The sequence below is a fragment of the Nothobranchius furzeri genome, chromosome 4 (assembly GCF_043380555.1).
Source record: "Nothobranchius furzeri strain GRZ-AD chromosome 4, NfurGRZ-RIMD1, whole genome shotgun sequence".
Lineage (NCBI taxonomy): Eukaryota > Metazoa > Chordata > Actinopteri > Cyprinodontiformes > Nothobranchiidae > Nothobranchius > Nothobranchius furzeri.
The window spans coordinates 48,624,268-48,650,216 of record NC_091744.1 but is presented as its reverse complement, the minus strand read 5'-3'; the positions used below and the strand labels follow the sequence as shown (position 1 = coordinate 48,650,216).

The 25,949-nt window shown below is 43.0% G+C and overlaps 1 protein-coding gene across 6 annotated transcripts in view; it reads right to left on the bottom strand.

The window, feature by feature from the left end:
• The window catches only part of LOC107397133 (leucine-rich repeats and IQ motif containing 1), a 90,630-nt gene that overhangs the window by 15,462 nt on the left and 49,219 nt on the right, over window positions 1-25,949 (bottom strand). For 4 of the 6 annotated variants that reach the window (XM_070550213.1, XM_054737468.2, XM_070550211.1 and 1 more), the window contains 7 exons: window positions 24,572-24,702; window positions 19,921-19,992; window positions 19,729-19,814; window positions 13,013-13,118; window positions 12,525-12,585; window positions 12,031-12,136; window positions 1-8,872 (listed from right to left, as the gene is read on the bottom strand). The exon at window positions 1-8,872 is cut by the window's left edge. In XM_070550213.1, the coding sequence (XP_070406314.1) occupies window positions 7,740-8,872; window positions 12,031-12,136; window positions 12,525-12,585; window positions 13,013-13,118; window positions 19,729-19,814; window positions 19,921-19,992; window positions 24,572-24,702 (1,695 nt within the window). In that variant the 3' untranslated portion in view covers window positions 1-7,739. The remainder of the gene's footprint in view (window positions 8,873-12,030; window positions 12,137-12,524; window positions 12,586-13,012; window positions 13,119-19,728; window positions 19,815-19,920; window positions 19,993-24,571; window positions 24,703-25,949) is intronic. The other 2 variants (XM_070550212.1, XM_070550214.1) reach the window with 1 other exon arrangement.

The following is a 25,949-nucleotide window of genomic DNA, read 5'->3' as shown; positions in this document are numbered from 1 at the left end:
AGCGGAGATAGAAAATAGCGTTTTTAGCCCCATTGACTTGCATTCATTTTTTCGTTCTTCCGCGGGACCCGTGGTGCGGAAATAGATGGACGTGACTTAGGCTCCCTATTGACTCAACTTCACAGCAGAGAAAATGTCTACAGTCTGGTTTAAAAACATTTTAGGTTTAATAAGTCAAGTTTACCGTCATGACAACTCAGAGGGAGATGCATTTTTGTAACTAATCTGTTTAGATGTAATTAGCCTCAACCTCGGCCTCACATTAAAAGTGTTACAACCCAGAAACTAAAGGGTAGCTGAGTCATTCAGTCGTGGTTTTCTGGCTAAAAACGCTCGTCAACCTCCATTAGCGTCAGTTAGCTCCTTTAGCTTGTAGCTGCATGCCTCAGTGTTTGTTGGGTGTTAATCCTCTGCCTCCACCTCCTTTCCGAGACACATGACACGACTAAAATGGCGGTGGTGGGAACCTCCCACTGGGTTTCAGTTCAGCTCTTCAGTAACCTACGGGAGATGGTGCGGAGGGTTTGGCAATAATTTACGTACAGTCAATGGTTTGAAAGTGGGTTTTGTAGAAACATCAAAGATATGCTGATTAAATCTGATTGACTGCCCCTCATCTAACGTTTTAGAGATTAGAGACGTTTTTTTTCTTGGCTCTGCTGTGACTACACATTAGACCATCTATCTCAATTTCTGCAAACCATAGATGTTGAAAGAGCAACACTACAACAGATAAAGTATTAATAGTAACTATCCACAGAAATCCACTTAAAAGCACCGAACTATCCCTTTAAATCTCAAGCTAAACATAGGCTCTCTGGCTCAGTAAGCCAAGAAAAGAGGCCCTTCGTTTGGATCAGAACAAAGCTTTTCATACACTCAAAACAAAAGCAGCTCTTCTGCTTGGTATGATGTGTTCCACGTGTAGAGCTCAAGGCTGCTGTCTCCACAGCTGCCCCACACAGGCAGCCAAACAGTGGGGGGTGAGGATGGAGTGGCCTGCAGGTGAGGGGCCTGGGACGTATTGCTAGGTCTGGCCCAAAGCCAAAATGTGAGACGATAAAGCTGATCACACCTCTAGTTTTGGGCCAACTATTGTTTCAGTTGGGTTTCTAGAAACACCGTCTTGTGAGGGGAAACTAGAGGGCAGCAACTTTTTGGCTCATTCATTTTTATCTAAAGAAAAAACCCTCCGAATGCAGAATGATTTGAAATATGTTCGTAATCAAAAAAGAACAGCAGACATTTTGCATGAGTTATCATTTTCTGTGCAAATTCACTTGTTCTAATATTAAAGGCACACAGATAAACCAAACTGTTTGGGTTTAACAAGGTAATGTACAAGTTAATTAGTTTATTCTGCACACATAAGGAAAATATGTTGTGAGTCTGAAAAAGTAGTTCATGGCTCAGTGTTGGTAAATGCTGACGCAGCAGGAGAAGAGTTAGTATCCAGAGTGTTTACACTGTTTTTACTGCTTAGGCAAACCAGGAGAATATTACACGTTTAAACTGTGATGCATGCAGAGGGAAAGGTAGTGCAAAGCTTAAAAATGAATTAAATAAAGGTTCAATTAGTTTAAAAAGCTGCTTTTTACACACAGATTTATTTCAAGTACCCCATGACCTCTGCTCGATAGTCTTTCTGTGCTGGTTTGAGTTTAACCCGGACCATTTGGGTAAAAGGGTGATTTTAAACTCACACAACAAGCCTTTCTCTCTCTAGCCACACTCCTGGGGGAAAAACATCTTTGTCTCCGTAGCACGATGCCTCTCATTGCTGCACCTCGTGGATTTCATTCTGAAATCATCACCGGGATCCAATTTGGCTTCATTAGCAGAGACAGGGATCTCCTTCAGTCCAGCCCTGGACCCGTCTAAAGTAGTCATCTGCTGTCAGTAGCATCTTTGTCACTCAAACTCCTGAGCCCTCACTTGACTCTACAGAAGGGTCAGTCATTCTTCACTAAAAGGAATGTTTTTTTACTCTCTCTCTTTCTCAGTCTCTCTCCGCTCACTTCCTGTCAGGAAAGAAATTCATGGCAGCCTGTCCCCATTCCGACCCTGCAGTTCCCCCTCCTCCCCTGTTAGAGCAGGGGACCAATCAGACCATTCTGAATAAGTCTGGTCCTGTTCACTCAGGTCCCTGTGACCCAAAATAAGGAGGTGGTGTGAAACCTAATCATTTTACTAATCTTTTACTTTCAGGTTCTGCAAATTCTTCCGTTGCAAAACTGAAATAAAATGTAATAAAACATAAATATGATCTGTTTATTCATTAATTATTGAGTACAAAAAGGAGGCTTACAGGGAAACGCTGGAGATGAGGCTCCAGCAGAAAAGAAGTGAGGTCAGGGATGAAGACATGATCCAACAACAACATCTATTATTGATGCTCCATATCTGTAAAACTGACTCTAAAGTTAAAGCCATTCTGTGTGTGTTAATGTCCATCAGCTGTAGAGGCTTGAGGCTGGCATTGTAGATGTTTATCCAGAGTTTACTTTGTAGTTTCAGTCCGTCTAACATGACACGATGTGCTGAGAGGGACAGGGCTGATTCTAAAGCTTCAGACAAAAACTTTTTGTAGCTCCCTGAATATGTGATGAATGTGACTTTAAGCTAGCCCAGAAATATAGACCAACCATCTCAGTATCAAAAGGTTTAGCTCGCAGGTTGGTCTAGCTACACTCCATTGTAGCTTCAGCAGGTCTACTATATGACAGAATAATTTTTGGTCTAGCCAATCACAGTACAGAGAGATTGGATGGGTTTGGCACCAGAGCTGCAATGAGAAAAACTACAAAGATGGCGTCGGCTCAGAAATGGCCCTCATTTGAAACAGCTTTGGCATCAATTTTGGACAATTTAGACTTGGGCTATTCTTTGAGTCATGAGCAGATGGAGGTATTTTGGTCCTTACTTTAGAAAAAGGATGTTCTTACTTCTTCTTCTTCAGCTGAATATGGCAGACTGCCCTGTTGACTGAGTTCCATAGAGATGAATGTGTTACGTTGTTTGTTGCTCTGATTGGTCCTAGCATTGTCCAATAGCATGCAGAGACAGTTTGAAAGACAATCGTAGATTCTGCCCCACCACTGAGATCTGTCTGTAGCCTGGCCTGCCAGACTCGTCCTCTGTGTAATTCTGCACAGAGAGAATCTGGTAACTCACAGGCAGAGAGCACTTGAGGGACGGGACTTGGCAGCTCAAAAGTAACCAATCAGAAAAAAAGACGGAAATGCCGACACTGTAGTTTTCTAGCTGTAGTAAAAAAAAGGCGTCTGGCAGCGGCGCAAACATCTTTTATTTTTTTCGAGGAAAGGCTTTTAGTGCTTCTACTTGTGGTTTTAAAGACATTCAAATCATTTAGAACAGAAAAAAGAGCCACAGCGAACTCCGCCGCTGTCTTCATTGTTTATGAGAAACAGAGCATCGCTGTGTGTGACGCTGTAGTTGTCGTGGCCAAATTTATTGAGGGTTTGAAAGCCATTAGTTTTATTTATTCGTGTTTTGTTTAACAGTAGAAACATATTATAAGCCTGACTTCTACCTAAACCTTTACGTGATTTATGTATGTATTTATTTGATTACTTTTGTCAGTTTGTGATGACATTGTAAACCTTTGGACCCTAGGAGGAGTCTGACAGGTCAGGCTAATCTGTCTGTGGGTCATACCCAGACTTTATTTACATTTTATAGGATGGCTTGTCATGTTCTGTGTCCCTTTGTTCCCCAGCCCCTCCAGTTCCCACTCCAGGTTCTCCTTTTGTGTTTCATAGCGCCCTCATATGTCCTTTGTCTGCATCTAATTTATGTGTCTCCTGTGTTCCTTTAGTCTTCTCCAGTCACCCCTCTGCAGCCAGTCATCCCTCTGCAGTGTTTATAGTTTCAGCTTTTCATTTTTATTAGTCTCTTTAATATGTTTTGTCCCACTGGTTTTTGTAGTTCTCCTTCCCTTTAGAATTTTAGTTATATGGTTGCTTTTTTGTTTTTAGGTTTTTTCTTAGGTCATGTGAGTTCCCTCCCTGATTAGTCATTGCTTTCACCTGGTCCTCCCCCACACTCCACACACCTGCAGCTCATCTGCCTCCCATTATGCCCCAGTGTATTTAAGCCCTGTCTTGTCTCTGTGTCTTGTCGGTCCATTGTCGTTGTCAGTGTTGTTTTGTCCGTCTCGTGCGTTCTCCTGATCTTGCTCATGAAAGAGCTTCTGTTTTGCCTTTTTTGCCAGCATTTGCCTTTGGATTTATGCCCAGCCTCCTAAAATAAAAGGATTTTTACTTCATATCCACTTCTGCCTCGTGTCATCCTGGGTTACTGCATTTTGGGTCCAAACCATCCTCTCAACGTGACATGGCTAGTCTAGGCCAGGCTAGCTTTAAGCTGCTACAACATCCAATTTTAGCATATGTTTATGTTTATTTATTTGGCAGATGCTATGATCTTAGTGTACAAATGATTTAAGACTTTATTTGTTTTGCTAGTGCTGATTAGCTGTGGTGGCCATTTTGATGTAGAGTGACTCCAAAAGCTAAAGATGGACATCCTGACAAGGCCTAATGAGATTCATTAAGATCCTTCTAGAGGTTTATGAGATATTTTACTAAGAACAGACACAGGAACAAACAAGGTTGCTCATCTTTTACCTTTCAGCAGCAGTGTTGGGAGTAACGCGGCACAGTTAATTACTGGAATGCATGGCTTTTTGCTGTAATGTGGTAATGTAAGGCATTACAGGGAAAGAAAATAGTAATATTTACTCGGTACAAGTGTCAGTAACGCAGTAATTATAATGCATTTTTAAACCCAGAATCAAGATGTAGGTTTCCTAAAAATTCAAATTGCGGGAAACCTGATAAAAGATCCAGTATCCACATATATGACGTCATTAATGGACTCAGCTTTGCGGGCATTCTGTGAGCAGCGGTAATGGCTCAAATACTCCAGCTGCGTCCTGCACGCGGCTGCTGTTATATTCACAAAATCGCTCCACCAAAACAAAGTAATTAGTTTGCGATCGTTTATATCAGCCCATATTCTCTGGTACTTCATGTACTTTTCAGCTGAGTTCATAATCTGTGCCCCGGTGATTTCAACTCATTGCTGCTGGAGCATGTTAAGCTTTTTTTTTTTTTTTTTTTTTTTTTTTGCTTTCAGTAGATCCCTTTGGCTGACTAGTTAGAAAGTAGGAAATCTAGGAAACAGTTTTTCTGGAAGACGGAGAAAACATGCAGCATGCAGGAAGGTTAGAGAGAGAAAGGGCCGGAAATTATTCACATAAAATCAAGAAAACAAAACAAAGTGCTTGAAAAGAAAAAAAGTAGGAAGATTTATCCCCAATACACATTTTTACCTGTGAAAAGCAATAATATATAAGCATTTTAATATTTATACATGTGATAGAATCAGATCACCCCAGAAGTCAGTCCCACATCCAGGGCCGTATCAAGGCATTTGGGGACCAAGGCAAATATAGGCTTGGAGCCCCCACCACCTCACACCCTGCTCAGTTAATATAAGATGGCAGCATGCTGAGAGTACAGATTGTTGTTGTTTTTATTTAATAAACAATCATTTTAAAGCACTGTTATTATATCTGACTGTTTTTAACAGCAATCCTAGCTCAGACACCACATCACCTTCCACATATATGTCATGAGCTCACTGAGCGTCACATGACCAGATTCATACTGAAGTTGTTTTGGTGAAAGTAACTTAAAGTAATGCAAAAGTAGTATAGTGCCTTACATTTTAAAATCAGTAATATTGTAATGTAATGAGTAATAAATAATGCATTGCAGTTTTGAAGTAACTTGCCCAACACTCTTCAGCAGTGTGTGATAATGACACAAATTCAAGGTTCAAGGTTCAAGGTTGTCTTTATTAATCCCCAAGGGGGAAATTGAATTGCCTTGGACAAGTAAACACAACATGCATATCCACACAGTAAAACATTCACTGGTCCTGATAAAATATGAAAATATCAAATATACAATCATACGAAATGGTCATTGTAAAAACGCACTGCAGCTGGAATAAAAGAGTTCCTAAAACGTTCAGTGGAGCACCAGGGCATTAACATTCGCCCACTGTAAGAGCTCCTGAGATCCTTAAAAATGTGGTGAAGGGGGTGATCCTCCAGAGTCATAACTGTCTTAAGTTTACGCTTCATCCTTTTGTCGATGATCATGTCAAATGAGTCCAAGCGTTGCCCAACTACTGAGCCAGATTTCTTGATCATTTTGTCGATCCTGTTTTTGTCCTCAGCAGTGAGGCTCCTGCCCCAACACAACACAGCATAAAACAACACACTGGCCATAATCCCCTGATAAAACACATTCAAGAGCCTCCTACTTATATCAAAAGATCTTAGCTTCCTAAGAAAAAAAAACAATCTGGACTGGGCCTTTTTAACAACAGAATCACTGTTCCTTTTCCAGTTTAACTTATCGTCGAGGTACACCCCGAGATATTTATATGTCTCCACAGTTTCTATAGGTTGGCCTTTGATGACCACTGGAGAGAATGTTTGTTTTTTCTTCCTAAAATCAATAACCAGCTCTTGTGTTTTGCCAACATTGAGCTGTAGAAAATTTGCATCACACCATCCAACAAAGGAGTTAACTTCCTCCCTGTAAGCCAGGTCGTCACCCCGGGAGATCAGGCTCAGTAGGGCAGTGTCATCAGAGAACTTCTGTAAGTGACAAGATGGTAAACTGTGCCTATAGTCAGCTGTGTACAATGTAAATAAAAAAGGAGATAAAACTGTTCCCTGTGGTGCACCAGAGTTCGTAAAAATCAAGTCCGAGCACTTACCACCAACCCTCACAAACTGAAGCCTGTTTTAGAGATGGTCTAAAATCCAGGCAGTGGTGGAATTGTGCTGCTTAAAATCCAATAACTTATTTCCTAAAATATGGGGCAGAATGGTATTAAAAGCACTAGAAAAATCAAAGAACATAAGTCGCACTGAACTGCTGGCTTTTTCAAGGTGTTTATAAATAATGTCCAGCAGATACAGAAGGGCATCATCCACACTCACACCCTTCCTATATGCAAATTGCAAGGGGTCTTGGAAGGAAACAACTTGTTCTCTTAGGCATTTAAGGACAATTCTCTCAAAACATTTCATTAAATGTGATGTCAACGCAATAGGCCTAAGATTGGACAACGTACAGCTGACACCTGTTTTCTTAGGGATCGGCACAAGACAAGAGGTTTTCCACATTACAGGTATTTTGGCAGCAGACAAGGACAACATGAAAATGTAGTGGAAGACAGCTGCAAGCTGCTCTGCACAAACTTTAAGGGTGTATGGATGGACACCATCAGGGCCTGCTGCCTTGTTAGGCTTAAGCTGACTAAACTGCTGCTGGACATCCTCAACACTAAAGCTAATCTCTGAGCATGCATTCTCAACCTGATCCGTGGCAAGTGCTGATTTAAGTTTGTCGTGTTCATGTGTAAAATCACGATCATCAAATCTGGCAAAAAACTAGTTCATCTCATTCACATCCATCCCGGTGCTGTGTAAACCTGTTTTACCCCCATAGCCAGTCATGGTTTTCATCCTGTCCCAAAGACACTTCGAATTAGAACCATCAATAGAGGTTTCCATCTTATCTTCATATTGCTGCTCACTTCGTCGGATCAGTGTCTTAAGCTCCTTTTGTGCCACCTTAATTTGCATTGGGTCCCCACTGTAAAAAGCAAACTTCTTCCTGTTAATTGCTGCCTTAACCTCTGGTCACCCATGGTTTATTATTAGCAAAAACCTTAACTTGTTTACAAGGCAGCACCAAATCAGTACAGAAATTAACATAGCAAGTCACTGTGTCTGCAATGTCATCAACATCATCACAGTCACATCCTTCAGTAAAAACAGACCAGTCTGTACATTCGAAGCATCCCCTCAGAGTTTCACACGCCTCCTCCGTCCACACGCGCATCGCCCTAAACGTAACCGGCTGTTTCTGTACAGCGGGTGTATACCTGGACCTCAGTAACACAAGATTGTGATCAGAGTTACCAAGTGGGGGTAGGGCTGACGAATAAAAACCATCCTTAATGTTCGTATAAAATAAGTCAATGATCCGCTTCCCCCGCATGGGACATTTAACCATTTGTCTGAAGGACGGGAGCGTAGAAGAGAGAGAACAGTGATTAAAATCCCCTGTAATAATGAACAGTGCATCCAGGGAAGAGCTTTGTAACTTATGTGTCACTTTAGAAACTGTCTCTATAGCTCGCTTTCCGTTGGCCGACGGTGGGATATAAACAACAGTTACAATTATGTGGGAGATCTCCCTCGGGAGGTAGTAGGGACGGCAGCTTACCACCAGCAGCTCAACGTTCTCGTCACACACCCGCTCCTTAACAGTGACATGGCTCGGATGACACCAGCGTTCATTCACATATGTACACACCCCTCCGCCTTGCTTCTTAGCTGTCACGCTGAGGTCTCTGTCCATCCTGCGAAGCGTAAATCCATCAATCTTCACGTGGGACTCCGGTATCTTCTCCGACAGCCAGGATTCCGAGAAGCACATCAGGCTACTCTGCCGGTACATACGGTCGTAGCGAACACACGCAGAAAGCTCGTCAACCTTGTTGCAAAGTGAGCGCACGTTTCCGATGATCACAGAAGGAAGAACCGGCTTGTACCCTCGCCGCCTATTTTTAACTTTGATCCCCGCTCTGCAGCCTCGTTTCCTGGTTTTGACACTGGTAGCATCCAGCTCAGGGTCCAGAAAAGGCTTACTTGTCGCATGCAGCTGCAGACCTAAAAGTTCATCCCGGGTATACGTGTAGACCGGTAGGCCATCACCGCTCCTGACTCGCAGTGTTTGCACTGGGTGCCAGCAAATCACTGCGCACAGCCACACAAGGAGCACCAGGATACATGTATCGAAAACAGCCATAATGTGTAGTTGGAGCAGATTCCAATTGGAGAAAAAATTAAAAGAAAAGTCAAGAAAAAGTTGCTACAAATACAATGAACAATAAAAATAACTCCACGCTCTCTCACACACACACACCCAAGGCAGTGTCGCCAGCTCAGGGGGGCGGCTTAATACATAGTTTTCACTCATATCTGAATTAGCTAATTATCCATCAGATAAATATCACCATCTGGGCTGATGTTTTCTGTCTTCTTCTGTGGTGTGTCTTAAGGTCGGGTAGTTAAAACTACACTCCAGGCTTCCTCCACCAGGCTGAAAACTCAGAGCACTCCGCTCAAATTCTTTTCTCTGATCAGCATTTCAACCATGGATGGTTGGTGCTGGACCCTGTTTGAGGCACAAGCTTGTTAGGCCCGAGCAGCGAAAGCGCTGCGAAGGCCTCTTGTTTTTGCTCTGATTATTCTTTTTTTGTTATTCCGTGCCCCCTTTGAACGGCTTTTTGGGGACCTTAACGTACCCCAAAACTCACAATATTTTGCACACTTGTCAGGCCTGGTGAAAAATTTGATATTTTAAAGGTCCCAAAAAATCTCAAAGAAAATGGCTGAACAGCGCCCCCTAGAAAGTGAAAAAAAAAAACCTCTCCATAAAGCTTAGTTTATCGTACAGTTATGAAATTTGGTACACTTGTAGTACTCAACAGTCCTCACAGAAAAGTCTCTTGCAAGCATGGTCAATATCAAACAGGAAGTCGGCCATTTTGGGTTGAAATGGCGATTTTTTGCCGTTTTTGCCGTTTTTAGGGTCCGTTTCTGATTGGATTGCTCGATCATTTTTTGCACGATCGTCTCAAAAGTGGTGTAAAATTGCTCAGAAGAGATGGGCGAACAAAATGAGACAAGGATTCTGAGTTTTCGTACATGTTGAAGGGGCGGGGCCAGGCCTCGAAGTTTGACTTCTCGCCAAAAAAATTTAAATTGCTATAACTTCGTAACTGAATGGAATAGAGTTACCAAACGTTCTGTGGTCATTCGTCATCTCCCCACAAAGTAAATTGAAATGTCGGATGATGACATCACACAAGCCCCGCCCCCTCAGGACCAAAAAGGTCAAGTTTTACTGTGAAAGGTCCCAAATTGCCCCATTTCACTTAATCACCACAAATTTGTAGCTGGTAACTCAAGACAAGTGGGGGTTGCTTGGCGTCACTTTATGGGAGTTTTCGGCAGAGGGCGGGGCTGTGGCGGCGCGGCGAAGTCAGGCGTACCGCCGTGGCCTTACATTTGCCTCCCATTTCGTCATTTCTAAAGATATCGTCATGAAACTTCTTGTGAGTGATCCTAGTCCGGCCCCTCCAAAAATCTGATGTCAACATCTGGTGGGCGTGGCCTATTTTCTGAAATAGCGCCCCCTAGGACCATTAAAACTGTCAGCCCCAAGCCATGCTTCGACTGAGAATTACGACATTTGGTACACTAATGTGGTGTCTCACGACCTACAAAAAAGTCTCTTGGAGCCAAGTTGTAAGTCGCACAGGAAGTCGGCCATTTTGGTCCAAGTACGCGATTTAGTGGTTTTCGCACACGTTGTTTGGAGAGTGATGCTCCGTCGCCCTTTTCACCAATCTCCTTCAAACTTCTGCTATATACTCTTAAGAAGGGGAAAAAATTCAACCGTCGGATTTTTCAAAAGTCGAAAGGTGTGGGCGTGGCTAAGCCTCAAACTTTGACCTTTTGCCATGCCACTCTTTTTTTCACAGCTCCCTATTGGACTCCTTTTACCCAATCACCAGGATTCTCTGGCAAATAGCAGCAGACAACTTGAGGTTACTTGGGCTCCAGTACTGGCAGGGTTCGAAAAAAGGCGGGGCTTTGGGAGCATGGCGAAAATCACCATCACGCCATGGAAATACGTTTGCCTCTCATTTCTTCAGTTATCGAGATATCACCTCAAAATTTGTTGTGAGTGATCCTAGTCTGACCCCCAATAGAAATGGTCAGCTAAAATGTGTGGGCGTGGCCTATTTTCGGAAATAGCGCCCCCTAGGACCATTAAAACTGTCAGCCCCTAGCCATGCTTTGACTGAGGATTACGAAATTTGGTATACTAATGTGTTGTCTCAGGACCTACAAAAAAGTCTCTTGGAGCCAAGTGCAAAGTCGCACAGGAAGTCGGCCATTTTGGTCCAAGTACGCGATTTAGTTGTTTTGGCACACGTTGTTTGGAGAGTGATGCTCCTTCGCCCTTTTCACCAATCGCCTTCAAACTTCTGCTATATACTCTTAAGACATAGGGGAAAAAATTCAACCGTCGGATTTTTCAAAAGTTGAAAGGTGTGGGCGTGGCTAAGCCTCAAACTTTGACCTTTCGCCATTACTTTACTTGACTTAACTCCCATGTGCATGATCAGATCTTTTTCGAACTTTGTCTGTGTGATCATTGACCATATCTTTAAACAATGACAATGTGGACAGCTGACATCACCTACGTCCCGCCCCCTGAATACAGGAAGTTATTTTTTATGCTGAAATGCCCATATTTGTGCCCTCTAATTTAGTCAACATGACACCAAGGTCATGCACTGTCTTCATGATGCTGTAATGACCATTCAGCTATGATAGCTTTCCAGAAAGGGAGGGGCTTTGATGCCATGGCGAATTCTGGCGTAACGCCATAACCTTACAATGTAATTTAATGGTGAGCTCAGACGGGATGCTGAGTCAGGGTGAGGTGCGGACTAGGAGGCCATTTGCGGTTTCTGGTGTCGGAGTGGTTGACGTTTCTGTTCTGCCAGATGTGCCTTGGTGCCCCGGGCTGCCGGCCAGGCCGGAGCGGCGCGGAGCTGCGAGGGCCGAACGACGCTGCTTGCAGCTTTAATTGTATATTATGTTTTTAAATGCTTAAGACCAGATTTTAACAACACATAATACAACTGGGTAAACACTGGATTTCAGCAACAGAATGTTTTTCTTTTGTTTGTTGTTGTTGTTTTGAGTTGGTGATGATAAAACAAAATAACACAGAAAAAGTCAAACTGAAAAGGTAAAAAAAATCTAGTTCTCCTCTGTGTTACTGATTTCCTATATAACAGGTGATCTTGACTGAAAACATCCACTACACTTACTGGAATGACCCAAGATGTGTCTGTGAGGAGAAGTGTTCAGTTTGAAAGGCCGGGAGACCGGGCTTGTGTTAGCACACGGTCCACAGTCCACATGTGAAGAATCGGCCTGTACACACCATAATAGAGGGAAACACAAGTAACACACCCTGGTACAGAAAATCTAAAATGTTGAAACCTTAAAAACAATTAACAGCTCTGCAGTCTGAAGTAAACAGGAGAAAGAAAGAAAATGATCTTTTATATAGTGCCTCTAAAGATAAAAATCACGAGGAGTTTCACAAAAGCAACAATTCAAGTATAAAAAAGATTTCAAAAAATGATTTAAAAAAGGATCTAAATGAGATAAATAAATGTGATTAAAAACAAAAATGTGAGGAAGAGAGAGCGAAAATGAATAGAAAAGAGGGAAATCAGTGGATCACAGATAAAGGTGGAATAAGTAGAAAGAGCAGAATAAGGAGAGGATGACGAAGGTGAAGAGGAACCACACTCACCACAAGCTGCACTCTGCCTCCACTCAGGACAGATGAGCTTAATCCAGGTAAAAAAGGCTCCCTGTGGATAAAAGGAAACTTATTTATCAGAGTTTTAATGCTACACATCATCATCTCACACCATCTGTCCGTCCGCCTAACCTAACCCTTTACCATAAAGTGGTCGCAAAGATTAGTCCCCATAAAATCTAACATAAATTATGACATGAATGTGATCTTTGAAATCCAGATCACATTGAACGTGTCCAACCCTGACCTATTGTGCGGTCAGGTCAAACAGAATCTTGAGGCAGACACGTCCTGCTGCTCTGAACGGTCTATCTCTGGGATTTCTCCTGAGAAATTCTAATGAAAGTCTCACTTTTCTAACACTTGAGGCCATGTTTGTTTTCATAAATCATTCGAAGCCTTTATACTTGGTAAGGATAAACATGTGTGACTATTTAAAGTGTGTTTATCCGTGTTATGATGTACGTGAAGTGTCTGACCTGTCTGAGAGCCGGTCAGACTGATAAGCGTCGGTCTGCAGTTGCCGCTGATCGTGTTGCCTCCTCGTTTGCTTCGTCTGCTGAAGGCCCAGCTCAGCCACACCAACTGCACTCAACCAAAAACAGTTACAAAAGTCAAAAGTCACATGTCTGTGCCTCTTGTTGTAACACACAAAGAAAAGGATAACAACACTGGCACGTCTGTGGATCTGAGCAGGTGCAGTGAAGCAGCAGTCATGTTTGGAAGTCAAGGGCCTTGTTGGTTGGACAGGGTTGTCATGTTTTGTAGTAACTACATTTGGCCCAGGGACAGGTCGGCAGCGAGAGCTTTCAGTGGCCGTGTCAGGGTGATTTATTTGTTTGGAGGACTCAGGGGAGTTCCCTGTGTTGCATGTTTAAAGTGGTAGAACAACTCAAAGGGAAGGCTCTGAGTTTTCCCAACAGCTTTGCGAGGCCTTGTGGGTTCTCTGTGAAATCAAATCAAAGCGACGTTCCACACATTTGTTTTTACCGGAAGAAATCTGAAAGGCTGCTGATTTATGAGGTATGCTGAAATCCCACAAAAAGGCCGTAATTCAAAGTAAACATTTATGTTGCAGTGACAGTAAAGCTGCTGTGGATGGCGTAAGCTGATAATGAATTTTGACAGCCCAGCGCTGAAACTAATGATGCATTTATTTAAGCGATTTACTTGCCTTTGCTTAGTTGAAAAAAGAGGAGACAAGCTTTACAGTTTTCATTGCTTAATTGAAAAGCTCCACTAAAAATGTCAAGTGATGGATGTTTCCCCCCGGGGCAGCAAAGGCCAGGAAATGGCTACATGCAGTTCCTAAAGCTGGGAGAAAGTATTTTCAGCCTAAATAACTCCAGGAGAGTCTTCCATGAGCAGCTGCTTTCTTTTAAACGCTGCTAAATGAAGCCTTAATGGACCAAACATGGCCTCTAAATCATTTTAACTGTGTCATTCATGCCACACATATAGAGAGGTAAGGTTGAATTTGACGATTTAAAATCACTGCATGTGGAGTCTTTCATGATGAATAAAACTCACTTACTCATTGGACTCCAGGAGCATAAAGAGTCATCCTCCCCCCGTTTTCTTCCCCAGAAGCCCCAACTTTAAGCCCCCTCCTGACCTCCTGAATCCCCTCCAGGACATCTAAATGGGGCCTGTAGGAGTCACGCCTGTTTGGGGTCTCTTAAGCACATTAAGTGATCTGGTCTCCTCTGAGGAGGGGAAAACTTAGTATCAGAAGCGGGTGAGGAGGAGGAAGGTAGGGGCTTTGGCCCCAGCTAACTAGAGCTGAAAGAGGAGTGAGGTGAGCACTCCTTCCTCAACAAACAGTCAATCAAACCTCTACATAATGTGTTGTATAAAGACACACAGCCTCTCATCCCTCTGTTGATGAAAAGTGAAGCCAAATTTGTGCCAGAGTGTGAGAACTGAGGATGTAGGGCCGTGAGTCCCAGCTACTGCTCCTCACGCAGTCATGGTCATGTCAGACAACAGCTAATGACAGCTAAATGCATAGGAATGCCTACAGTGTGTTTATGGTTTGAACTTGCAGCAGAAAGGTAAGGTAACCCTAACCCTACATGAATCATCAACGGTCAATGCCTGGAAAAAGTTATCTGAAGAGCATTATGTTATTTATTTCATGGAGGGGTGGGACTTCAAACATTCCTGTTTGCAGTGAATGCAAAAAGAAAATGACCTGTATTTGATATAGCGCTTTCTAGAGTCCTGGAACCCCCCAAGGCACTTTACAACACAACCAGTCATTCACTCATTCACACCCACACATTCACACGCTGGTGGGAACGAGCTACGATGTAGCCACAGCTGCCCTGGGGCGCACTGATGGGCAAGGCTGCCGAGCACTAGCGCCACCGGTCCCTCTGACCGCCACCAGCAGGCAAGGTGGGTTAAGTGTCTTGTCCAAGGACACAATGACAGCAACAGACTGAGTGGGACTTGAACCCGCAACCTTCCGATTACGGGGCGAGCACGTAGCACCTGTGCCACCGTCGCCCCAGTTATGATTTCATTGCTAAGCAAACCGGAGGCGCCTTTACTTTGGAGTAGCTCTCACGTGTTTTTCTTGCTGAAAACGGCCAGGAAAACGCTGTTAGCTTTGGTTAACATGCAGCTAGCGTCCCGCTTATCTCCGACTGTGTAGAAAGAACTGATGTAAAAGACCACAGAGTTACGATCGCAGTGGTCTGACGCTCCGCTTGTAATTTAACAGTCCCAGTCCACATTAGACCTCCACAGGCAATCTTCTGATTGCCTGTGGAGGTAATCAGAAGATGGCCTGTATCCCACCCGCACAGCCAGTCTGCTGTGCGGGTGGGATACCCCGGTCCAAGAAGAAGAAGAAGAAGAAAATATCATTTGTATAGCGCCTCTCAAGATAAAAATCACGAGGTGCTTCACAAAAACAAAAAATGTAAAAAATATAAAAAAGCATTTAGAAAATGTTTAAAAATATATTGAAAATGAGCAAAAATAGACAATTGTGATATAAAAACATGTTAAGAAAGAGAGAGAGTGAATAGGAAAGAGGGAAATCAGTGGATCCTGATGAAGGTGGAATAGGTGGGGAGAGCAGAATAAAGAGAGAGGTGAAGAAGGTCATACAAAAGCCAGCTTGAACAAGTGAGTCTTCAGCTGCTTTTTGAAGGAGACCACTGAGTCCACTGATCTCAGGCTCAGGGGGAGAGAGGTCCAGAGTCTGGGGGCCACAGCAGCAAATGATCTGTCAACTTTGGTCTTTAGCCTGGTGCTGCACAACCAGTAGGCTTTGATCACTGGACCTCAGGGACCTGCTGGGGATGTAGGGACTGAGAAGGAGCCCTTCTTAGCTTCTTGGGTTAGCCAAGTTAGCTAGTAGCTTCATTTGTTAATTTGTCCCAACACTGTACCAAACGTAACAGCCCCACCCTCAGATCCACCTATTTAGCCATTTTTGGATTGTCCTGACGTGACGGGACCTGTGACACGGTCAAAATGGCAGTGGTGAGAACCTCCCATTTTGGCACAAAAACTTATAATTTGAGCCTACGGACATGAGTTGGACAGTATATATGTTGATGGGTTGAACCAAACCACTGTTCTCTGCTGATGTTTCACTCATTTTCTACCTTTGACGACTAAAGTCGTAATTTGCATTTTTTATGGGGCGGGCATCGGAACGAGACCCCCACACTGGAGAGCAAGCATCACGTCTCTAAAGCTGATCTTCATCCATGAATGTCACACATCATGTGACCAGGAAGCGGGAAATCCATGAAGTAAGAGATTGTTTTGGGCCGCTGCTGTAAAAAAAGTGAGGCGCAAACCAGAAAGGCTTCTGCAGCTCACAAGTCGACAACGGTTTATGAAAGAGCGGATAACACTAGAAACACGCTGATTCTTCTTGATGTAAGAAGTGAGTCTACTCTTTCTTTTGGTAATTTTAGTGTTTACATGATCATAGAGCACAATGACCTGTGACTGTTCAAAAAACAGTAAAAACGCTCAAAAACGCTGGCAGTCAGGAGCTTTTCTGATCAGGAAACAGATGGCGGTGAATGAGTTAAAACAGCTGGAAAATAAAAACATCTAGAAGAGCAATGCAACCAAATGTTTTAGGATCACTGTTTAAATCATAAACTGGAGGACCAACCCCAGAGCGTTCGAGGGACTTTATGTTGGACTCCCGTCTCTGTTAGTGGGTCAGTCTGCTGCCCCAGTGCATAAGCTCTGGCTTCTCAAACCTAAACCAATAGAAACGATTTCCACTGCTGCTAGAGAAACAGTAAAAAGAAGCTCATAAATTAAATGCACATGAGTGATGGTAGAAGCTCTGAGACGGAGATATTTTGGAAGATCAGCGATAAACACAGTGATTGTGTTTCAGTTGGACTTTGTTGATGACATGAAGTGTGAAATTGAGTTAAGTACTCAGGAGGTAGGGGTTCCAGGCTGAAATAAAAATACATATCCTCGTGTCCCTGTGACGAATGTTTGGTGAGGCTGGAGGTGGGATGGAGAAAGGCGTTGGTGGAAAGTAAGAGCAGAAATGCTCGGAGGCATAAAACATCTTTCACAGATGAATCCCTCAGACTCTCAGAGAAATGTACATTTATACTTCTGCTTTTAAGAGAAGATCTCTCATGGCTTCGCACCATACTCTCCCTGACTCACTCTATGTAAGCCGATATCCATTTCAAGTGGCTTACTCATGTCCAGCACATCCACACAAAGAGCCTGGATAAAATAAACATGCCGCGTCAGATATCTTGGAAAGAATCTGTCATGGGTTTGGGGCTAATCACCTCCAGAAGTGGTTTGACTCAGAGCTTGAAACGTTAGCCCCTGTCGGGGAGCACTGGATAGGCCAGGCTGGGTTGGGCTGGCTAGGCCTCGGGCACTGGAGATGGATCCGGAGGGGGGGTGCCTTTCACGGGTCAGAACCAGAGGAACACAAGTGCTGCCTTTATCGCTGCAGTTGCTACGACCTCATGGCCATCTTGTAAAAAATCTGCAGGAGTCGTCTCCACCTGAGCGACACTGGTTAGAGTTATGGGTGTTGCTGGATTCCACTCAGTGTGATCAGATGTAAAGTTTAAAGCACAACGAAGCCCTAACTGGAGACGTATAGTTACACAGAGTCGTTTAAACTCAGAGCTTGAGAAGCTCAGTACTGGGATAAGGGTGGAGAAGACCGATAACAAACTGGGAAAAACAAAACTGGAATACTGTTGTAATGTAACAGGTCATTCAAACAGAAACACTGCCAGCTGGCTGGGAGCTTATCCACAGAAAAAATGTGCTCAGAAACGACTCCAGTGTTAGTAAAAGCAGCACTGGAAAGATGACGCAACACACCAGCAGTCACAATAAAATTAATTTCACAGCTTTCTCTACTTATTTTTTAAAGTGCATTTGCCATTCTAGCTGTAACAATAAAGAACAACCATTAAATAATTCAACAGCTCATGATGCTTCCAGCAGCACTGGACTTGGACGAGTCACTTTACTGGCAGCTGTGACTGCTGACCTCGAGCACCGTGCACTCCACATGCGAGCTCTGACCTCTATGGGTGAAAAAGCAGGGATGTGGGGCGAGGGGGAGAGACCTCCCATCCTTCATGAGGATGTCACAAAGTCAAATTGTTGATGCACCTCTGGACAAAGCTCCCAGCCAGGGATGCCATTCAGTCCTGAATTCGCAAACCATGGTCAAGACTGAAGAAGCCTTTTGGATGAGAGGTGAAACGTCTTCAAGCAACAAATTGTCTTTTTAAAGATGTGGATCACTCATTTAATCAATACATCTGCAGTGGTCTCTAGTAGGAATGGATGCCTTGTAAGTTGTACTCTGGCAAAAAAAAAAATTCCCAGAGGAACTAGAAGTGACCCAGATCAGAGTTGAGCCTAGATGACAGGATGTGGAGTCTTATTTCCTGATATTTGGACATCATAACAGCAACATGACTCTACCACTGACTCTTTGTTCTGTAACAGTGATGTTTTATCTCCACAAATAACACAAGCCTGGAGGAGTTGTGTTGCGTGGTGGTTGCTAATGCTAATGGCTAGCTTCTACTAAACCAAGATGTTCTCTGCTGTTTCTCGGACGCTAAACCAACAACAGCCTTTGCCTGTCGTGAGCCAAGATGGGTGAGTCCATGAATGTTCAGCGTGATGCAGATCTGTCAGGCTTTTATAACCTAAACGTTTCCCTTTCTGTTTTCTATCAGAAACGAATGCAGGACAAAGCTGTAGGAGACTTTTAATGTTCAGCCTGGATGAAAATCCCATATGACCCATTATAATCAAAAATAATGTCTAAATAATGTTTTTTCAGTGAACCACACCTTTACAATAGTTCACTCTCATGAATGTGGGATGAATGAGTTTCTACACCAACATATATCACAAGTTTTAAAAAATCCTTCACGGTGAAACAGCCATTTAGTCCACTCGGTATAGTGCTTACTGTGCAAAGAAACGCTCAAACATACAACAAGCACAATGACACTGCAATGCCAGAAAACGCATACCATTGCATATGTGACGTTTTACCTTTTAAACAGTATCTGCTGTGCTGTGCAGGCCTGCTCCTTGCCTCTGCTGAGCTAAACTTGTTACTGGAGTTTCCTAACAAGGCATCACGGACAGAGGGCTCTAAATGAGAGCATTAAGGAAGGATAAAGCATCCTGGCTTAAAAAAACATTTAAAAAGGATCAAACATTCGGAAAATATTAGAACAGTGCTCTGGTTCCAGGCACATGCCATCAGGAGTTACAGTCGACATAGACCTGAGGGTTGGTGGTGCAAGATGACAAGAATTTTGCTGCTGCAGTCATGCAATTATGATCAAAGAGCAGTCTCTCTTCACACGACCAACATGCATGATGGTGGTGTCAGGACCACTGCGTCTTTGGGCAAAGCAAAGCAGCGGTGAGGTCGCCGTGCACAGACACGACTCAGCACCCAGGTGGAATGAAATTCTTCTTCAAATGACCTGTCAAATGGTTACTTTTCATTGGCAATCATCATTTCCTCTGCAGGCTTTATGAAAAATGCCCAATCAGAGGTGACAGGCCCTGGTTTCTGCTGTCTGTTACCCCTTGTTAAAATACATGAGATGGACGGTTCATTGCTGCTGAGGCACGATTTAAGAAAATGACAAAACATATATATAAATCCTGTTCTGACACTCACCACGGAGTTTCTGCTTGTGTTTAGCTGATTTCATTTTCTGGGCTCTCTTCAGCATAAGAAGAGCTGTGCGTCTATCTGTAAAGCCCCTGGAGAAACACAATAACATAACTAAAACTTTTGTTAAGTAAACACATGTAGCAGGAAAATCAAGGAGCAGTGGAGGGAAACATGTGGGATGTGATGAGGAGTTACCATTCCTCCAGAATCTTCTCTGATGTTTCAGACAAACCGCAGTGGGCCGAGACTGACCCAGGAGGCTGGCTTCTGAAACCATAAAGAAGTGAAAGGCTTTGTAGAGATTTCCAATTTACAAACAAACTCCAAATGTTATTCCAACCAAGCCTGAATGTGAGAAAATGAAGTGTGTGCATTGTACCTGTCAGCTTTATTTATTTATTTGCTTTTTGTACAACCCACAGTTGTGTCAGACACAAACTTTTTTTTTCCTGCATTAAAAACAGATTAAGCTGGCATATAACTGGACACTGTTTGGTAAATGCAAGGCCGGATTAACCATATGGGCAACTGGGCAATTGCCCAGGGCCCACAAACTCTAAAGGACCCAGGGCAGCAAGGGCACAAGCAAAATACTGTATCTGTAATCTCCCGCTTTATATTAAACTAGGGTGACCGTACGTCCAGTTTTCCCCGGACATGTCCACTTTTCACTCTCTGTCCGGGGCGTCCGGGTGGGGGTGGGGTGGGTGGGGGTTCTTGTATTGAAGAAAATGTCTGGATTTTCATCCAGGAGCAGGGATCGAATTATGGGGGACTTGGATATCCTACACATCCAGGGGAGCCGGAAAAAAGTTTTCTACCTATATTACATCATTTATGGACTCTTTAGAGCAGAGAGCACAGCGAGCGGCACAGCGCGTTGTTGCGCAGCGCTCTAGGCAGCTGCTTCCAGCGCACGGTCCATTCTCAAATGGGTGAAAAGCACAATTTTATCTGTTAAAAGCAACATGCTTCAGTTTGATTGACAGACTGCATTATGTGTAGCAAACATTTGGGCTGACCATTCATTGCGATATTTATCTGTTCTTTGCGATATGCATATTGTGCATGCTGATATCGTGATAAAGATATATTTGCGATATATTGTGCAGCCCTAGTGTCCACATGTTTTGGGAATTAAATCAGTATTACACCCCAATAAAAATGAAAAAAGTGCAAAAACTCAATTTGAAAAGATAGCAGTGATAATGAATCTAGACTTTTCTGGGACACCTGAAACGTTTACTATTTAAAATACAGGTTTAAAACATGTCGCACTTAATATCCTCCATTAGGGCTTGTTCACTGAGAAACCATTGTGCTACTATAGGTTACTCTGAGTTGCAAAAAGATGCTGAACGTGCACATTTTCTTAAGCCCCACCCTGTGTTAGCTGCAGAGAAAAAGTAGACAGGAAAACGATTGGTTCAGAAAAAGCCTCTTCTACAGCACAGAGTACATTTACATTCAAGGCCTCGCCCATCTTGTCTTGCTGGCTATAGGGAGCCCTAATGGGCTCGACACACGGGAGGCGACATCGCCTCTCCTCCATTCATTTTCAATGAGACATGCACGACAAAGCGATAATCGCGTGTCTCCCTCCTACTAAGCGAAACGCGAAAAACGTGTGTGTGAAATTTTGCACATGTGCACGTGTCGTGCACAGGCGACCCAGTGACGCGATCAAAGAAAGTTGAAATATTTTCAACTTTTCATCGCTGTTGCTCAGACGAGGACCAATCAACGGAGGTTTCATTCACTGACCAATGAGCGGACAGGATGCTCCGTACATCTCCGAGCAAACATGAAGGAGAAGTTGATTATTATTATGTTTTATAAAGTAAAATCAGAAGTAAGATTTCACATAACTCTAGCAGCACCTTGTGAAACATCATAGCTACCACTTTTTTTTTTTTTAAACTCTGAACCACTTAAATAACCTCAATTCCCTCCAACCTGACACAGCCAAACAAAACAACGGAAGTTTCAATTTCGCCATGGAACAGAACGCGTAGACGGCTTTGCCGCTGGCCGCTGCCGCGGGTTGCCTCCCGTGTGTCAGGTAATAAAAGCGACAGCGACGAATTTCGCTTATTGCAGTCGTTTGTCGCCTCCCGTGTGTCGAGCCCCTAAGTCTCCTCCCTTTCTGGTCAGCTCATGTGTCAGTCACATACTTTGAGATTTATCAGCTTGTAAAAGTTTGCTGTTAGCATCACTACAAATCGGCACGTCGCATCTATGACGTCACCACAGTGTCTCCTCTCCCCTAGCACAGCTGCTGCTTATTACATGGCCAGATTTATGGTGGTTCTTTTCTTCTGAAAGAAGGATTTGAAGTTCGCTGAACTTCGCCATTTTACCTCAGTTTTTTCTTCTCCGTGTCTGGTTTGATGACGTCACTTTCATGAAGCGCATTCGTAGTCCAGGACTTATTTTCACACAAAACCTCAAATTGTGTGTGCCCCGTTCAAAAATAAGCGCTTTCTTGGTATCAAAATGTGTATTTAAAATTCACGGACATCATATGTGAAATCCATGGCACATAACAAGCCGAATTAGAAAATAGCGTTTTTAGCCTAATGGACTTGTGTTCCTTTTTACATTCTTCCGGGGACCCGTGGTCTGGAAGTAGATGGGCGTGACTTAGGCTCCCTATGGTTATTTACCGTCCAGGAGACAGCAGAGCACATCTCGGCTAGAAGCTAATTATTAGCTTTAGCAAATTTACAACACGGCAAATCCTGTGCAAAATGGGGCACGAGGGTTAGGGTAATTAGCTTGAGAGATAAAATATCAACGTTGCAAAGCGAACAAAGGTAGCAGAAAAGTCACATTGCTTTAAGCCAGTCGTTATATTAATGAGTGAAACTCTAAATCCTACTGCCCCCCTATTTCTCTAACAAACATCTAGCCTCTGAAACAGGAGTGAAAGAACTTGTTTCCCCTCAGAAAAGACCACAGTGGATTTATTGAAAAAAATCAGTGATTTTAACCTTTCAAGGAGCACAGTATGTATCCACCACAGTGATAAACCACCAAAACCTCTCTGCGGAAGTTTGGACACACATTATCCATAATAACCCTAACCCGATCAATGGGGATCCCACATAAAGCTGCAATAGCAAATCTACAAAACAAGTTAGCTTTTAAAAGCAAATGCTGTCATGAAATTCTCACCCCTCCAGTCGACTATCATCCCTGGGCCACATCCATCTGGAACAGAACCCACATTGCCAGAGGAAACGAGAAAGCGCTAAACATCAGTCACCGTTTTCTAGGTCCAAATGTCTTTTGTTGTCCGTGACTTGAAAGTGTTGCTTTTCTTTTTGGGACTCTGGTAATTTGTCCTAAAGTTGAAGTGGTAGCAGTCGTCTGAATCCCTTCTCTGATATTATTGAGCAGAGAACCTCTCAAACCAGTGGTGTTCTGTTGCTAAATACACTTGAATGGATGTTCCAATAGCTGCTTTCGGTCCATGTTGTGTTATTAGCTGAGGTTTTTAGACAAATGCGAGAGAACCACTTTATTATATTTTGTACGTTTTTTTATCTCCACAATTTATAGCTTTACTGTGCTAGACCATTGTTAATAGGCATGAAAGAAATGCTTTAAGCTAGCTTGTTTTCCAGATTTGCCATTGTAGCTTTAATAAGTACCTGAAGACTTCATCAACACTGTGAAAAATCTATCACATCCTTATGTTATTTGATTTCTGATTGTTATTTTTGTAGCAAAAGATGTTGAAAGGAGCCTTTTCAAATGGCTTTTCGACGTTAACGGCAGAGCCATAAGTCCCATCACATGTTTCATAGGACATATTTTGACTTAAGAGTCATAGTTGTATTATTGAAAATCCCTAGCCTAGTGAACTAGACCAAATTCTTGCTTTTCAAAATTTGGTCTAGGAATGCTCAACTGGAACCTCTGCTGCCCCTAGCAGCATTGTGGCGGGCCAATCACAGCTCTCAGAAGGGTTTCAAATGCGAGCGCTGTGACTGGTCTACAATGGTGGGCCAGGATAGAAAATTACACCATGGTAAATGAAAACTGTGTTTCTGTACATTCTACACAAAACAGACAGAACAGGGACATTACAGGACTACAGCCCTCACTATTACATGTTTGTTTGGCTTCTTTCACATCAAAATGTAAACATTTATACAGGTACAAAACACTGATCAACCTCTCTATTCAGATACTTTCTGGAAGACACCCAGTGTATGTGACTGACATCAAGGCTTTTCCTTTCCTGTTGGGCGAAGACCTGCTCAACCGCTTTAAGCCTATTGTTCCAGTCGCTGGGTGGAGGCTCTGGACCCGGTTGACTCAACCGCTGCCCATGGCGCTCTCCCAGGACCTCATTTGTGCCATTGTTGTTGTTAACAACAGCGCCGCCCATATGACTAGTCTAGTGTTTCTCTGGTCAGTGACCGCCCTAGTGTCTGTGTCGTCTTTGCACCTGATCTTTCTGGCTGCACCTATGTGTCAACCAAGGGCCCTCCAGAGCGCCTCCCAGTGCCAAGCCCTTTAGAATATGTGACTGCGCCGGTCTACAGTCTACATCGTTCAACATTTCGGGTGTCTGGTCTATTAAAGTATCTTATGCTGGACGTGTGTATTGTCGGGATGTCCAACGCGGCTACACCTCCTCTTCAGCCTTCTTTACCATGACTGTGTGAACCTGGTTCCTCTTCGGGTATCACACTCAGTAGTTACAGTTACACTTAATGATAGTTTAAACAGTTGTGTGGATAGTTTAGCTGCTTTACCTGCATCTTATGGGAAAGTTCTTTTGGCATATTTAATGTAGAAGATAAAATAATCAGATGGCTTTGCCTTTTTCTACCTGTTGAAGCCTTCAGCTGGAGTTGGTTGCAGTTCCAACTCATCCTGTTGTTCAGCCATCCAGGCCTGCTTTGGGATCCATGTGGGTGGTGGTTGAAGTGCACCTTGCAGTGGCAGTTCAGTCACAGGTGACTGAAATAAAAGTATTGATCAGTGTACCAATAATTTACCATTCTATTTATTTTAAAGATATTCTTTAAAGAGCATCCTTATATGTGTATTTATGGTAACATATATTTTCAAAATATGTTTCATGTTCTTTCAAATGGAAAAATATCATGTTTATTCCAGTGTCTTTTTGTTGGTTGGTTTGCAGTAAGTGAAATATGTCCTGAACTACTGGCATTGAGACAGCAGCTGTAGACGCTTAGTACTGTCCTCAACACACACTGAATTGTTGTGAAAACTGTGTTTACAACTTTGACCCCACCTTTCACCCATTGAATACTGGAGTTATGCTCCAGCTCACTACAACCCTACAAAGGAAAAGCCACTGAGATAATGAGTGAGTCTGAATGCTATCTCATGAACCACTGAATGGATCTGACTGAAACTTTCAGAGTTATGATGTATACGTTTATGTATATTTATTTGGCAGACGATTTATCCAAAGTGACTTACAATTTATAACCTATAGTGCATGTTGTGATCCGTGGGGGAAACCGGAGTACCCGGAGGAAACCCATGCATGCATGGGGAGAACACGCAACTCCACGCAGAAAGGCCGCAGCCGAGTTTCGAACCTGCGACCTTCGTGCTGCGAGGCAACAGTGCTAACAACTGCGCCACCATGCAGCCCATTACATCATTATCATTACACATCCACATACACATCTGTAAACAACTGAATAACTTCAGGTGTTAATCTAATATAAGATGATCACTACAGCCGTGTTAATTTCATTGACAAAATTACATTTCTTTTCTGTGACTAATTAATTTGCTGCTTTGGCCGATGTTATCAGGGTTCTGTGTTCTAGCAGTGTTTTTGTGACGGTCAAAACATTCAGTCGGTCCAGAAAAACTTTTAGGCAGCTCACTGGGGTCGATTAGTGCAGGGAAAACTCTAATAAATACACCTGGAGACTATTCTTATTTTTAGTTTACCTCCTCGCATTTTAACACATTTTCTTTTTTGATGGCATGATGTCATTTGCTTTCATCTTTACAAATATTAATGCACATTTTACTTTTTTTTGCACTTTATTAATACTGAAAAACACAATTTCAAACTGCCAGGTACCATTTTGGTATTTTCCAATAATTGTAGTTATTAAAACAAGTCTAGATATAGTTTTATTGATCCAAAGTGTGAAATGTATCGTTAACATTTCCTTTACAGAACTTGAAAATTATTGCATCAGATGAAATATTCATGT